The sequence below is a fragment of the Tachyglossus aculeatus genome, chromosome 2 (assembly GCF_015852505.1).
Source record: "Tachyglossus aculeatus isolate mTacAcu1 chromosome 2, mTacAcu1.pri, whole genome shotgun sequence".
In the NCBI taxonomy this organism is placed as follows: domain Eukaryota; kingdom Metazoa; phylum Chordata; class Mammalia; order Monotremata; family Tachyglossidae; genus Tachyglossus; species Tachyglossus aculeatus.
This window is the reverse complement of record NC_052067.1, coordinates 88,185,989-88,201,808: the sequence shown is the minus strand read 5'-3', so window position 1 is coordinate 88,201,808 and position 15,820 is coordinate 88,185,989. Positions and strand designations below refer to the sequence as shown.

Here is a 15,820-nt window from a genome sequence, read left to right as displayed (position 1 = left end):
TTCCTCTTCTCCCACTCCCTTCTGCATTGTCCTGACTTGCTCCCTTTATTCATTCTACCCTCTCACCCCCACAGCACTTATGTACATAACTATAATTGATTTATTTATATTAATATCTGTCTCCCCCGCTAGACTCTAAGCTCACTGTGGGCAGGGATTGTGTCTGTTATATTGTTCTATTGTACTCTCCCAAGTGCTTAGTATAATACTCTGCAGACAGTAAGCACTCAGAAAATAGGATTGAATGAATGAATGAAGGAGAGAAATATTTACAGACTCTAGCCAGAGCTCTGCTGCTGGCCTGCTGTATAACCCTAGGTGTGTCACTTAACTTCTCTGAACATCTTTTTCCTCATCAGAAAAATGGGGATAATAATAAATGCCTCCTCTTACCTCACAGGATAAATGAATGAGTGAATGAATAAATATGGACAAAATGTGATGAGTAATGGAGAATATGCTTTGTAAGAATCAAAGCAAATTGAATATATTGTTATAGTGATTTATTTCTCTGTAACAGGCAGACAATAGTAAAGCTCAACCTCAACTTGGCAGCTTCTTATTTAGCAGCTTGCATTAGAATAAAAAATGACTGTATTTAGAGATTTAATCAGGACCCTTCAACCTTTCCAATATGAGCATATGGTTTTAAGCCTCTAGGTCTCACTCTGTGGTAAGACAGTTGTTGTTTTACCCTTACATGTGACATAGATTTTTTCACATTCGAATTTCACAGTACTTTTCTGCCTGCCAAGTGTTTTTTTTTAATTCTTGTTATTTAAAAATCCATTCACGATTTCACTCAATTAGAAGGGTATGAAGTGGCATGGAGGTCACACTCACTACTAATTAAAAGATTTATGAGTACCTTAGGGAATTACTATTGAAATCTTAAACTCTCGAGCTTGGATCTGCCCCTGAAATTTTTCAAGTTTCTCTTCTGCTTCTCTTTATAGGTTAATGGTCTAAATATTCATAATCATTTCATGGAAGGTCAAGGAAAATTTCAAACTGCAAAGTGCCCAGATTTAAGCCACTCTGTGCTAATTTCATGAGAGTAGGTGTTGGTGGCATGACTTAACAGTCGAATGTATAGTAGCGGGTCATTCTGAATATTCCAGGGCTGTTTAGCAGTGAAGTCTGGGAAGCCATGGGATTTCCAAACATATTAGTGGCTGTAAAATAACAAAGCCCCATCTGGTTGTCTCAGTGAACACTGGCAGTCAAGGACAAGAATGGATTTATTTGGCTCAGTTTGCTTTGCGTTCCCCCCTCTTAAAACAAAAAAAAATAATAATATTTGTGGCATCTGATAAGAATCAGTGTGGCTTGGTGAATAGAGCATGGGCCAGGGAGACAGAAGGACCTGGGTTCTAATCCTGGCTCTGCAACATGTCTGCTGTGTGATCTTGGGCAAGTCACTTCACTTCTCTGTGTCTCAGTTCATCTGTAACATGGGGATAAGAGTGCGAGTCCCATGTGGGACAGGGTCTGTGTCCAACCTGATTATGTGTATTTACCCTGGTGCTTAGAACAGTGCTTGACACATAGTAAGCACTTAACAAGTACCATAATTATCTTTTTCATTATTATTAAGCATTTACTATGTGCCAAGCGCTGTACTAAGCATTAGGGTAGAGAAAAGGTAACTGGTCCCTTATGGGGGCATCACAGAAGCAGCTTGGCTCAGTGGAAAGAGCACAGGCTTTGTAGTCAGAGGTTATGGATTCAAATCCCAGCTCTGCCAATTGTTAGCTATGTGACTTTGGGCAAGTCACTTGACTTCTCTGTGCCTCAGTTACCTCATCTGTAAAATGGGGATGAAGACTGTGAGCCCCCCATGGGACAACCTGATTACCTTGTAACCTCCCCAGTGCTTAGAACAGTGCTTTGCACATAGTAAGTGCTTAATAAATACTATTATTATTATTATTATAGGAAGGAGAACAGATATTGAGTCCCCATTTTACTGAGGAGGGAACTCAGGCACAGAGAATTGAAGTGACTTACCCAAGGTCACACAGCAGGCAAGTGGGAGGGTCAGGATTAGAACCCATGCCATCTGACTCTCAGGCCCATGCTCTTTCCACTAGGCAATGATGCTATGTACTACGTAAATAATGGGTCGGACCAAGAACCACCCAGTCCATTGATAATAATAATAATAGTAATGGCATTTATTAAGTGCTTACTATGTGCAAAGCACTGATGAAGACACCTTAGTAGGAAGAAAACAGAAAACTGTTACCATACTAATTCCTGAGGCTGGGCAGCCCATGAGGTCATACAAGAATGTGTATGGAGACCATACTTTAATACCTCCTGACATCATGGCAAGTGAGGCACTCACCAGATTTACCATTCCTTGCTTGGAGTTCGGAGCGGAAAGGAAAAAAAATATTCCGGCAAGTGGGAATCAATCAATCAGTTGGTATAATTTATTGAATGCTTACTATGTGCAGTGCGCTGAACTAAGCACTTGGGAAGCAGCGTGACTTAAGGGAAAGAGCGCGGGCTTGGGAGTCAGAGGACATGGGCTCTAATTCTGGCTCTGCCACTTGTTTGCTGTGTGATCTTGGGCAAGCCACTTATCTTCTCGGTGCCTCAGTTGCTGCATCTGTAAAATGCGGATTAAGACCCCATAGAGGTCAACCTGAGTACCTTGTATCTACCTCAGCGCTTAGAACAGCACATAGAATGCGCTCAACAAATACCATTATTATTATTATTATTATTATTATATTACAATACAACAGAATTAGCAGACATATTCCCTGCCAATTACAAGCTTACAGTCTAGAATGGGAGGCAGACATTAATATATATAAATAATTTATAAGATATAAAGTAAAGATATGTCCTTAAGTTCTGGTTAGCACCTAACAAACCAAACTGGGCATTAACTGCAGTTCTTTTCTTCTTTCACCTCTGCTTCTAACTGTGAGGAGAGGGAAGTTCTGTTCAAAAATGACCTTCACACTGGTCTCTAACACTGGAGCCGTCAAGGAAAATTAGCACCTTTCATACTCGTTTTTATCTAGGGTAGGGTGATTCTAATTTTTTTTTAATTTAATATTTCCTTTTCCTCCAATGATGCAGGAGGAGAAATGAAGAGGGTTTTTCCTAGAGAGTCAGGGAATCAAGAAGACTCACTACACAAAAGAACGGGTATTAAAGGAGGTTCACGTCCTAAATGGACTTGCATTTAACACTGCTCTTAATACAGCGTTCGACACACAAAGGCTGCAAATGCACAAGTTTTATTGTTATCATCATCACACTCATAAGTCACACTCACAATAACAGAGGATGATATAGAGGTTCCATCCTCCATTATTTTGTTTTTTTCTTTCTTCACTTGAAAATCCCCTCACTAGAAGGGTGGTGAAACAAAGCAAAACAAACAAAAAAAGTATTCATTAAGTGCTTACTGTGTACAGAACACTGTATTAAGCATTTGAGAGAGTTCAGTATAACAGAATTGCTAGACATGTTCCCTGCCCATAATGAGCTTACAGTCTAGAAGGGAGACAGGCATTAATATAAATGAATAAATTATGGTTATGCATATAAGTGCTGTGGGGCTGAGGGAGGGGTGGATAAAGGGAGAAAACTCAAGTCCAAGGGGTGATGCAGAAGGGAATGGGAGAAGAGACAATGAGGGTTTAGGGAAGGCCTGAAATCAGAAAATTTAATTTAAAATTTAAAATCAGAAAGTTTAAAAAGGCTTAAGACATTAAGGGGGATTCAAGCTTTTGGCTATGAGCCCTAGTTTATAAGGCAAACTCTGCTTCTGCTGGAGACATTTTACCTAGCATCGTTTTGCATAGACCTCCACATATAGTGGAATTTTGACTGTTTGGGAGAACAGGAAGTAAGCATGGGTCCTGCGAGTCCTAAATCCCACTCTTGGGATTATATAATTCCCATCTGTGCTGCCACCTAACATATATTCCTGTTTGAATGTTGAAACCAAAGACTTCACAGTACATTCCACTTTCTTCACAAAACCCCTGCCCTACCTCCAAGTAACCAAACACAGCTACAGGGATTCTGTCCAATGTTCTGAAGATTCCAGAAATGTCCTCGCAGAAAAAATGTAGTATGACTGAAGCCAATCTCGGGGACTAACATCTAAGTTAGATGCTTGTGTCCTTCTGCGCCTCTCCGTCCTTCCACCATTAAAGAGATTAGATAAATGAGAAACCTAGAGGAACAGTGTGGCTTAGTGGAAAAACCACAGGCCTGGGAGTCAGATAGCCTGGGTACTAATCCTGACTTTGCCTCATGGGTGTTGTGTGACCTAGGGCAAGTCACTTAACTTTTCTGTGTCTGTTACCTCATCCATTAAATGGGGATTCAATATTTGCTCCCCCTTCTACTTAGATTGTGACCCCCCATGTGGGACGGGGACTGTGTCTGACCTGATTATCTTGTATCTTCCTCAGTGCTTAAAACAGTGCTATCATATAGTGAGCACTTAACAAATGCCACTGTTACTATTATTGATCTCTACATGAGGAAAGCAGAGACAGCCCCCAAGGGACAGGGACCATGTCCAATTCCCACCTGTGTGTTCTCTCCCATCTTAGTGCAGTGTTCTGCACACAGTAAGCACTTAATAAATAGCATCACTACTACTAATAATAATAGTTGCGGTTTTTGTTAAGTGCTTACTATGTGTGAGGACTGTACTATGTGCTGGGATGGATACAAGCAAATCGGGTTGGACAGAGTCCCTGTTCCCCATAGGGCTCACAGTATTAACCCCCATTTTACAGATTAGGGAACTGAGACACAGAGAAGTTAAGTGACTTGTCCAAGGTCACACAGCAGACAAGTGGTGGAGGTGGGATTAGAACCCAAGTTGTCCCACTCCCAGGCCCATGCTTTCGCCACTAGGCTATGTTGCTTCTCTACAAGAGGACCACAATACTGCTACAAGGGGGCCAGTGTGAAGGACTGGATGATCTGCCCTCAAGTCACTGAGAGTTGTTTCTATCCAATGGTGGCAATGAGACTGCCCCAAATCAATCAGTGAAATTTATTGGGCACTTTTTACATGCAGAGCACACAGTACAATGCAATGCTGTTGGTAGGTGCAATTTCTGCCCACGAGGAACTTACTATTTACGGGGACTCATGGAGAGAGGGGACTCCATCAAGCTAAATTCTGACACGTGCGATATTTTTTTCTGGATGCAGAAAGCTGATGCGGTCAGAGTCACTACCTTCACTGGCTGTATGGGAGAAACGTTCTTTGACAGCAAACCCATCGGGCTGTGGAATTTCCGTGATACAGAAGGAGACTGCAAAGGATGTACAGTCAGGTCGGTTTGATTGTCTCTCTCTTGGTCCTCTCCTCTTTGTCAAAAATGTTTTCATGCTGAATTCTAAGCTCCAAGGTCTTCCAAACTCCTGGCCTATCATTAAGTTTCCTGTCAAATATCATCACAGTACAATTCTAGCACATCACAGTATACTTCACAGTATAATACAAATTTCCATTGTGTTTGAAGATTTTATTCATTTGGACAGTTATGACTGGAAAGACCTCTGAATGACCGCTGGACTCCTCACTGAACACACAAAGGCTCCTCCTTGGTTGCTTTATTGTATTGGATATTTTTAGGACTGTTGGTAATTTTCAGTTCTGACTTTTGATGTCTCTATGTTCTCAAATCTCCTGCTCTGAGTCACATTCTTGCTTGTGACGCCCAAGACTGGAGAATTTCATTTGACTCTTCTAATAATAATAATTATGGTATTTGTTAAGTGCTTTCTATGTGCCAGGCACTGCTCTAAGCACTGGGGTGGATACGAGCAAACCTGGTTGGACTCAGTCCCTGTCCCACATGGAGCTCAAAGTCTCAATCCCCATTTTCCAGATGAGGTAACTGAGGCCCAGAGAAGAGAAGTGACTTGCCCAAGGTCACCAGCAGGTACGTGGCAGAGCTAGTATTAGAACCCATGACTTTTTGACTCCCAGGCATGTTCTGTATCCACTATACTATGCTTCTCCTCTTCTGAAAGGTTAATGCTCTTGGCCTTTCTCCTTTGGTGAGACTGGTCTGAAGTGGAAAAGTTTGAAGGCATTTTTAATTGCCCCCTCCCATCTGTGGTAAGTCATGTAGCCCTAAATAGGGATGGCTAATAATCAATCAGTTAATCATATTTATTGAGCTTTTACTATGTGCAGAGCACTGTACTAAGTGCTTGGGAGAGGATAATATAACACATACATTCCCTACCCACAGTGAGCTAATAATGGACCATTTAGCATAGCTTAACCTGAAATCTAGAGCTAAGAAGGAAATAAGAGAAAGTTTAACAAAGATGCAGCTCATTAATCATAGAACATGATAATTCCTTTTCCTGAAATTGTATTAGACAGTGATTATGAAGGCCCTGAAAATCATCCTTCTGGTGAACATTAGCTGTAAAACATCCTTGAACCATAAGTCTGTGTCCTGTTAGGACATGCTAATGAGCGATGCATTTGTAATGCAGCTTTAGATTGTCTAGCAAGGAAGCGGGACATGCAAGATAGCTATAATTCTCTCTTTCTCTGAAGTTTGCTAAACTAAATCTTGTTCCCTGCAGAACTGGCAGAAATCACTTTGGGGAGCTATAGGAAATGAGGGAGTCTCTCATACATGCAAGGTTAGACTGACTCAGAAGTCATTACTGAGAATACCTGGTATTGGTGCCTGAGAACAGTGTGGAGGCATGTAAATGATAATGAAGGTATTTATTGAGCACCCAGTGGGTATAATGCACAGTGCAAAGTGCTTGGGAAACTACAACTGAAGCCTGAAAATTGAGCTTCGGACCTTACTCTCTACCAGGAGACAAACATAAAAATATTTATAAATTAGATTAATCTGAATAAATGACTAAAATTGCAGCATGGCCTAGTGGAAAGAGCACAGGCCTGGGAATCAGGGGACCTGGGTTCTAATCCCGGATCCACCATTTGCCTGCTGTGTAATAAATTAAAGACTAAAGTCTCTTTACTTCTTTGTGTGTTTTCTCACTTGTAGAATGGGGTTCTAGACATAGTCTCCCTCAAATGTAGAATGTGAGTTCCATGCAGTAGAGACTGTGTCTGACATGATTAGGGAAGCAGCATGGCTTAGTGGATAGAGCATGGGCCTGGAGTCAGAAGGACCTGGGTTCTAATTCCGACTCTGCTGTGTGACCTTGGGCAAGTCACTAAACTTCTCTGAGCCTCAGTTACCTCATCTGTAAAATGGAGATTAAGAATGTGAGCCCAATGTGGAACAGGGAATGTGTCCAGTCTGATTGACTAGTATCTACCCCAGTACTTAGAACAGTGCTTGACATTCATTCTTTCAATCGTATTTATTGAGCGCTTACTGTGTGCAGAGCACTGTACTAAGCGCTTGACACATAGTAAGTGCTTAACAAGTACCATTATGATGATGATGATGATCTTATATCTACTCCAGTGTTTAGAAAGTGCTTAGTCCATAGTACGTGCTTAACAAAAACCACAATTATTATTAATGTCATTGTTGTTATTTTTATTAAGCACATATACTCAAATGATGAGGTTAGGTAAAAATAAGTCATTCATTCATTCAGTCATATTTATTGAGTGCTTCCTGTGTGCAGAACATTTTACTAAGTGCGTGAGAAGTACATTTAGAGACAGTCCCTAATTTTTGGGTTAAAATACCTTTGGGACCTTGATGCTTGATCATGGAGAACTTGGAAGAGGTGGGATCTTGGGAGAGTTTTGAACATGGGAAGAATGTGTTTTTTTGGATTTGTTGGAAGAGGGAGGCTCAGGTTGGGAAAACAGTGTGTGTGAAGGAAAGGAGGTGGGAATGTTGACCGAAATTAGAACAATTCGAAGGTTTGTTTGGAAGAAATAAAGTGAGTGAACTGGGGAGTAGTGGATGAAGACGGATAATTATGACGAGTTCGGACTTGCTATGGAAAGAAATGGGGAGCCAGTGGTGATTTTTGAAAATGGGGAGTTGTCATCTGAAGGATACATCAAGAAGATGAAGCTTGCAGCAGCAGGCGGGAGCTGACTGATGCAATCATCGAACTGTGATGTTACAAGGGAGGAGAGGGGGCAGTTCCATCCACCATTCTCCTCACAGACTCTGATGACTCCTGGCACGTTCCAACGTTTGAGCAAGGAGGTTGCTGATCAGAGCCAGACGTATCCCACAGTGGCTTAGGTCCCAAACCACCAGGTGTTTTCCGGCCTCCTGTGTCCCAACCCACTAAGTGTCTTCCCGTTCTCCTGGTGGGTGAGTCGATCCCTGTATCCAGGTCTAGTTTCATGGATGTCCCCGTTGAGCTCCTGCCTACAAAGGTTAGATCCGTGGTCCACAGGCCAAGGATTGAATTAGATTGAGTCCAATTGGTCTGGGCTCCTTTTCCCCAGACAGCTAAAGACCTCCAGAGCAGCACTGTGATGCATGCTGGAAGGGCAGAGGATGCCAATTTTGTTGGCAAATAGGCTGGTTCAGTTTTCCGGCTGTCAGACTGGAGTGTCAGACAAGCTTTAAAAGTCACTCGCTTTTTTAGTGCGTTAGATGAGCAGAGACAAATTTTTATTTTACCGAGCGACCTCTTGAGGGGCACAGGCTTGTGATAAAATGGCACAGGCCCTGGAAAATATAAAGCAGACACTTCCCCTCCCTTTTTTTCTCAGGACATTTTCCATCCCTGATTTGAGAAAAGATGTGTTGGAGGTCTCAGTTGGTCTTATATGATGCTACTCGGTAAAATTTGAACTGGTAAATGTTCCCACTTTCTCTTCAACATCATTAATGTCCACTTCTTCCAACATTAGTTTCTACATGTGAAAGTCCACAGGGAATATGGCACTTTGGAAATACTAACACTCGATTGGGTACTTTTCATTTTCCGTACTCTGGTCTCTTCATTCTCTGCTTCCTGACCCCAGCCTCTTTCCCCTCTTGTCTGACCTAAATGAGGTCCCAATTCAACCCATTCCCACCCCTTACACCTTTCCTTCTCCCAACTGCCACCCACCACACCACCTGTGGAACCCTTGCTCCATCATGTGCAAACTCACCTTTGTCCTTGACTTGTTTTGGACCTGGGTGCTGCCCTTCCTCACCATCACTGAGGCATAGCTCACACCAGATGACACTTTATCCCCTGCTGTTCTTTCCCAAGGGAGCCTCAACTTCTTGTTCTTTCCCCTCCCTGAAAAACAGTGTTTTCCCCCTCAGAGGCTAACACTCTCTTGACCCCCTCCACTTCTCCCAAGCAACCATGCTCCATTTAGACTCCCTACTCAGCCTCTCCTCTCTTGAAGCACAGATCCTCTCCTCAACTCTGCCCTCTTCTGCAAACTCCTTTTCATTGGCTTTAAAGCACTCAATCCCCTTTCCCCCTCCTATCTTACCTCACTAATTTCCTTCTTCGACCCAACATGCTCACTTTGCTCCTCTAACTCCAACCTACTCACTCTACCTCTTGTCTATCTCGCCAACAATCCTTTGCCCATTCATTTATTCAATCGTATTTATTGAGTGCTTACTGTGTGCAGAGCACGTCTTGCCTCTGGCCTGGAACTCCCTCCCCATTCATTGCTGACAGAAAATCACTCTCCTTACCTTCGAAGCCTTTTTAAAATCCCTCCCCTTCCAGAGGCCTTCCCCTATTAAGCCCTCATATACTCCCTCTCTCTTCTGCATCACCCTTGCACTTATATTTGTACCCTTTCTTCACTCCACCCTCAGCCACACAGTACCTATATAAATATCCACAATTCATTTTGTTTATCTCCCCATCTTGACTATAAGCTCCTTTAGGGCAGGGAACATATCTCCCAAATCTGTTATATTGTACTCTCCCAGGTGATTAATACAGTGCTCTGCACACGTTAACTGCTCAATAAATACTATTGATTGATGGATTAAAATGCTGCTCCCTGTGCCCTTGTCTCTTTGCCTGATTTCACACCACGAACCCCCAGCCCTAAATCACATCCAAAGCACACTTCCCCCATTCCTGCATTCCTGCAGAGCCTTCTAGGAAATCTTGGCACCAAGCCAACTTCCATCATCTCGTATTCATTCTTCCCTGCTACCACTCTAACCTCTTCTCTGCTTGGCAGTGCTATTTCTCTTCCTTTATGGACCCCTATGCCCGATGCCATCATCAATAATTCCAGAGCTTTAAGTGCTTCCTGAAACCTCCAGTTTACTAGTGTTCACCCTCTCCCACCCAGATGACCTTGCCATCTACTTTGTTGCATCTGTTGAGAGTTTGCAATGCTGCCTACTATATTGGACTTAATCAATATTCAGGAAATCCTGACAAGATGATGTGGAATTTCTTTTTTTCTCTAGTCCGCAGGTGGCAGACAGCGAGGGCACAATCCAGTTTGATGGCGAAGGCTACGCTGTAGTGAGCCGCCCAATACGCTGGTACCCCAACATCTCAACTGTCATGTTCAAGTTTAGGACCTTTTCGTCCAATGCTCTACTGATGTATCTCGCCACCCGAGACTTGGTAAAGATCAGTCCACACGAGCAGGCTTGCAGATGCACAGATTAGTTTTGTTCTTTTCATTGGGATTTTCCGAAGAATTCTGTGTAGCAGCCAAAGTTGTTGATGCCGCTGGGGAACAGAGGAGTTCATGGATTCTAATCCCAGCTCTGCCACTTGTCTGCTGTATGACCTTGGGCAAGTCACTTCACTTCTCTGTGCTTCAGTTACTTCGTCTGTAAAATAGGGATTGAGACTGTGAGCCCTACATGAGACAGAGACTGTGTCCAACTGTTTTTGCTTGTATCCATCCCCGAGCTTAGTAAAGTGCCTGGCACTTAATTAATTATGATCTTTGTTAAGCGCTTGCTATATGCCAGATATTGTACTAAGTTTTGGGGTGGATACAATCAAATTGGATTGGACACAGTCCCTGTCCCATGTGGAAGTTTCAATCCCCATTTTACAGATCAATCGATCAATCAGTCGTATTTATTGAGTGCTTACTGTGTGCAGAGCACTGTACTAAGTGCTTGGGAAGTACAAGTTGGCAACATAACTTTATTATGAGGTAATAATAATGATGAGGTAATAATAATAATAATAATAATAATAATAATGATAATAATAATAATAATAATAATAATAATAAATAATAGTATTTGTTAAGCACTTATTATGTGCCAAGCACTGTTCTAAGTGCTGGGGTAGATACAAGGTAATCAGGTTAGATTGTCCCACATGCAGCTCAGTCTTAATCCCCATTTTACAGATGAGGAACTGAGGCACAGAGAAGTTAAGGATTTGTCCAAAATCACACAGCTGATAAGTGGCAAAGCCAGGATTAGAACCCAAGACCTCTGACTCCCAAGCCCTTGCTTTAGCTACTAAGCTATGCCACTTCTCTACCTGAGGCCCAGAGAAATGAAGTGAGTTGCCTAAGGTCATGCAGCAGGCAAGTAGCAGGGCCAGAATTAGAACCCATGACTTTCTCACTCCTAGGCCCATGCTCTATCCGTTATGCCATGCTGTTCCACTTAACAAATACCATCATTGTTATTATCATGAATTTTCCATGAGGGCCAAGTAACTAGTGTGGATCTGTAAATGTGAGCAGGGTTGATTAACTGGTGGAGTTGTTTCCACTGTGCTGTGGACTCCTAGTCTCTCCATTCATAACTAGTTGGTCAATTTCATTTCATTTATTCAGTAGTAGTTATTTACTCAGGTAACCTCTCCCCCCCCCCCCAACACACACACACACACACACACACACACACACTCTCTCTCTCTCTCTCCCTCTCCCTCTCCCTCCCTCTCTCTCTCCCTCTCTCTCTCCCTCTCTCTCTCTCTCTCCCTCTCTCTCTCTCCCTCCCTCTCTCCCTCTCTCCCTCTCTCCCTCTCTCCCCCCTCCCCCTTTCTAGAGCTGTGCTCTAGGTACATTAAAGCTATAATAAAAGGAAAAGGCCTGCTCCCTGCCTTTGAGAAGCTTACAACCCAAGAGGGAGATATTAATTACTCTACAGAGTTTGCAGTAGTGTTCCTCTCTCTCTCTCCCACATTAGAATATAAACTCCTTGTGTTCAGGAACCACGCCTTCTGTTTCTTTGGTAATCTAGCAAGTACAGAGTACAGCCCTCTGCATACAAGAAGTATTTGATAAATATTATTGACTTACTGTTTTTGTATGGTTACACTTGGAATGATGAGTTATAATTGCTTCCCACTCTCTTACATATTGCCCTTTCTGCCCCCATAACATACACACACAACACACACACTGTCTCTCAAACAAAAGCCTTATTGGGTTCCTTTTCCAGTGTGACATGTTGAATTGCAGAAATGAAATGCTTACTTTTTCATGAATCCCTAATCCATAGGCAGAGCAAGAAAAGCCCTCCATTTCATGTGTCTGAATCCATGGTGTTTCTAACGTTATTAACAGAAAGACTTCATGAGTGTAGAGCTCACTGATGGGCATATAAAAGTCAGCTATGATCTGGGATCCGGCATCGCTTCTGCTATGAGTCACCAGAACTACAATGATGGAAAATGGAAATCCTTCACCCTGTCCAGAATTCAAAAACAAGGTTAGTCTGAACTGTGAAAATCCTTTAAGGGTCTCAGTGATCCTATCCAGGACAACTAACCCTCTAATCAGGAGGCAAATCACGTCCACAATTGCCAGTATCTGGAAGTTCCTTGCAAAATTGATAGAGTAACATCTTTTGCTTAGATTACAGGTCATTTGGGTTCAATGGGGTTGATTGAAGTGTCAAATAACTCTTCCGTCATTTTCTTTTGAAACTGGCAGATTAATTTTCTGATAGAAGCCTGGCTTACAACTTGGGAAATGACATTCTCTAGTAGGCTTGAAAATTATTTTTTTCATGCTATGCTTTCAGGCTGCAAAGCTCATGAAACCAAGGCAGAAGAGGCAGATTCAAGGAAGACAAGTCTGTTCCCTGGCTTTCACAAAATGCTTTCCCAAACTGAGTCTGGCTTTCTTCAGGTTCATGTGTTCAAATCAATCAGTCATATTTATTGAGCACTTACTGTTTGCAGAACACTGTGCTAACTGCTTGGGAGAGTACAGTATAACAGAATTGATAGACACATTCCCAGCCCACAAGGAGCTTACAGGCTAGAAGTGGAGACAGACATTAATATAAATCAATAAATTACGGATATGCACATCTGTGCTGCAGGGTCGAGTGAGGAGTGAATAGGGAGTACAATTGCAAGAGGAACACAGAAGGGAGAGGAAGACGAGGAAATAAGGTCTTAGTCTGGGAAGGAAGGCTTCTTGGTGGAGGTATGCTTTTAATAAAGCTTAGAAGGTAGGGAGAATGATCACCTGTCAGATATGAGCAGGTTGGAATTTGAGTAAAGTGTAACAGCTGGGTTTAGAAAGAAATGAGAGGGGCAGTCAAAGAGATTGAGTGTTTTAAAATCAATGGTAAGGAACTGCTGCTTGATGTGGAGACAGATGAGCAACTACTGGAGGTTCTTGAGGAGTGGGGAAACATGGACTGAACAGTTATGTAGAAATATGTTCTGGGTAGCAGAGAGAAGTGTGGAGAGACAGAAGGCAGGAGGTCAGCAAGGGGACTGATGCAGTAATCAAGGTGTGATATGATAAGTGCTTGGATCAACATAGTAGCAGTTTGGATGGATAGGAAAGGGAAGACGTTAGCAATTTTGTGAAGGTTAAACTGACAGGTTGAATGAGAGAGATGACTTGAGGATAATGCCAAGGTTATGGGCTTGTGAGTCAGGGAGGGTGGTGCTGCTGTCTACAGTGATGTCTCCCCCCTTCTAGACTGTGAGCCCATTGTGGGCAGGGATTGTCTCTCTTTGTTGTTGAATTGTACTTTCCTAGCACTTAGTACAGTGCACAATAAGTGCTCAATAAATATGATTGAATAAATGAATGAATGATGGTAAAGTCATGGAGAGGGCAGGATTTGGGTGGGAAGATGAGGAATTCTGCTTTGGACATGTTATGTTTGAGGTGTTGGTGGGATATCCAAGTTAGAGATGTTCTTGGGGCCAGAATATATACAAGACTGTAAAGGAGAAAGATCAGGGCTGGAAATGTGATAGTCAAGTGGTTATGTTGGGGTGCCTACTCTGTGCAGAATGCTGCACCACACATATGGGTGCATACAATAAATGGGAGAGAGATGTTCCTTGCCCTCAAAGGGTTTACAATCTGCCAGATTCAATGTGGAGGTGTTGTCTGTGCCCCTCCCCTCCTTCCCCCGAACCCTTTTCTCTGAGCTCTTTCAAACAGTTGTGATTGGTTTTTTTTTTTTTCATGCTTCCTCCTCAGTTTCCAAAACAGCCATTTTTGGGGTTTTTTTTTTCCCTGCTTCTGAACACCCCTGCTAAGCACACTTCTAGACACAACCTTCTTCATTTTGGCTGGCTGTGCAGTGTTCACCCTCTATCTCTCCATACGTCTGAATAGTCTCATTTGTCTCCTGTACTGTCCATCTCTCTAGAGCTTTGACACTGATTTGTCTTCAGACAGTCAATCTCTCATCCCATCCAAAGATAAACCCGTCTCTTAAATATCTCTGGGACTCTCATCTCCTCCCCAAATGGGTCCTCCATCAAAAACCAAGTTTCTATCTGTGTATATTCGGTTTCCCCACCTGAGCTTTCAGTTGTTCCCCATGGGCTTTCAAAGCCATTCCTTCCTAAGAGCCTCATCTTCATTTGTCACAGTCTGTTCCAATGCATTGAAAGCTCTCTAGATACCTAAACTCCCTGTGAAAGCTATCTGTGTTTTTCACCTCCTCTTCTCCACTGATTTCCTCTGTTCTGCTTTCCCTTTGTCAACATCATGTTTTTGTCACTAAGTGGGTCTGTATGGAGATTGTTTAGGCCAGAAAGGATAGATCAGCCTTGTAAACTGCTTTTTCCAGAAGCATTAGTCTGGCAAAAATTCCACTTGAGACACAAAATTTCTAGGGACCTTATTTCTCATCAACTCTTACCTCTGTTGTTCCCTGTATCAGTTGGTAGGGTAGACACAATAATAACAATGATAATTGTGGTATTTGTTAATGATAATGATATTTGTTAAGTGCTTACTATGTGCCAAACACTGTTGTAAGCACTGGGGTAGATACAAGGTAATCAGGTTGTCCCACGTGGGGCTCACAGTCTTCATCCCTATTTTACAGATGAGGTAGCTGAGGCACAGAGAAGCTAAGTGACTTGCCCGAAGTCACACAGCTGATAAGTGGTGGAGCCAGGATTAGAACCCTCGATCTCTGACTCCTAAGTCCGTGCTCTTTCCACTAAACCATACTGCATTAAGTCCCTCTAGACTGTAAGCTCATTATGGACAAGGGAATGTGTCTGCTCATTCTGTTGTAGTGTGCTCTCCCGAGAACTTAGAGAAGTACTCTGTAAATACCAATGATTGATTGATTGAGTGGAGTATTCATTACTTGCTTAGCTGGGTACTGAAGTGCTGGAAAAGCTACAAGGTGAGGAAACTGAGACACAGAGAAATTAGATGATTTGACTAAGGTCACATAGTAGTCAAGTGGTAGAATTAGGATAGAATTAGGATTAGAACCCAGGTCCCCTGGCTTCCATAAGGCCAAGCTACTTCCCATAGCCAACTGAAGCAAAACTTGAATTTCACCAGATTCTAAGTCCATTCACTAATGCAGATTCCCTCAAAAGCTAAACAAATTGGAAAAAATGGAGATGCAGATGTATTCAATTTAGTGCTACTACTGCTTGGTTTACTATTTCTATCTGCTTTCTTCTAGGCCCGTGACATTTGTGCCAC

General features: G+C 42.5%; 1 protein-coding gene across 1 annotated transcript in view; it reads left to right on the top strand.

Annotated features, from left to right (window-relative positions):
* Positions 1-15,820, top strand: part of LAMA2 (laminin subunit alpha 2) — a 633,073-nt gene that overhangs the window by 561,219 nt on the left and 56,034 nt on the right. Inside the window, exons 50-52 of the mRNA XM_038760171.1 lie at positions 5,206-5,330; positions 10,368-10,530; positions 12,452-12,596. Of these exons, the coding sequence (XP_038616099.1) occupies positions 5,206-5,330; positions 10,368-10,530; positions 12,452-12,596 (433 nt within the window). The remainder of the gene's footprint in view (positions 1-5,205; positions 5,331-10,367; positions 10,531-12,451; positions 12,597-15,820) is intronic.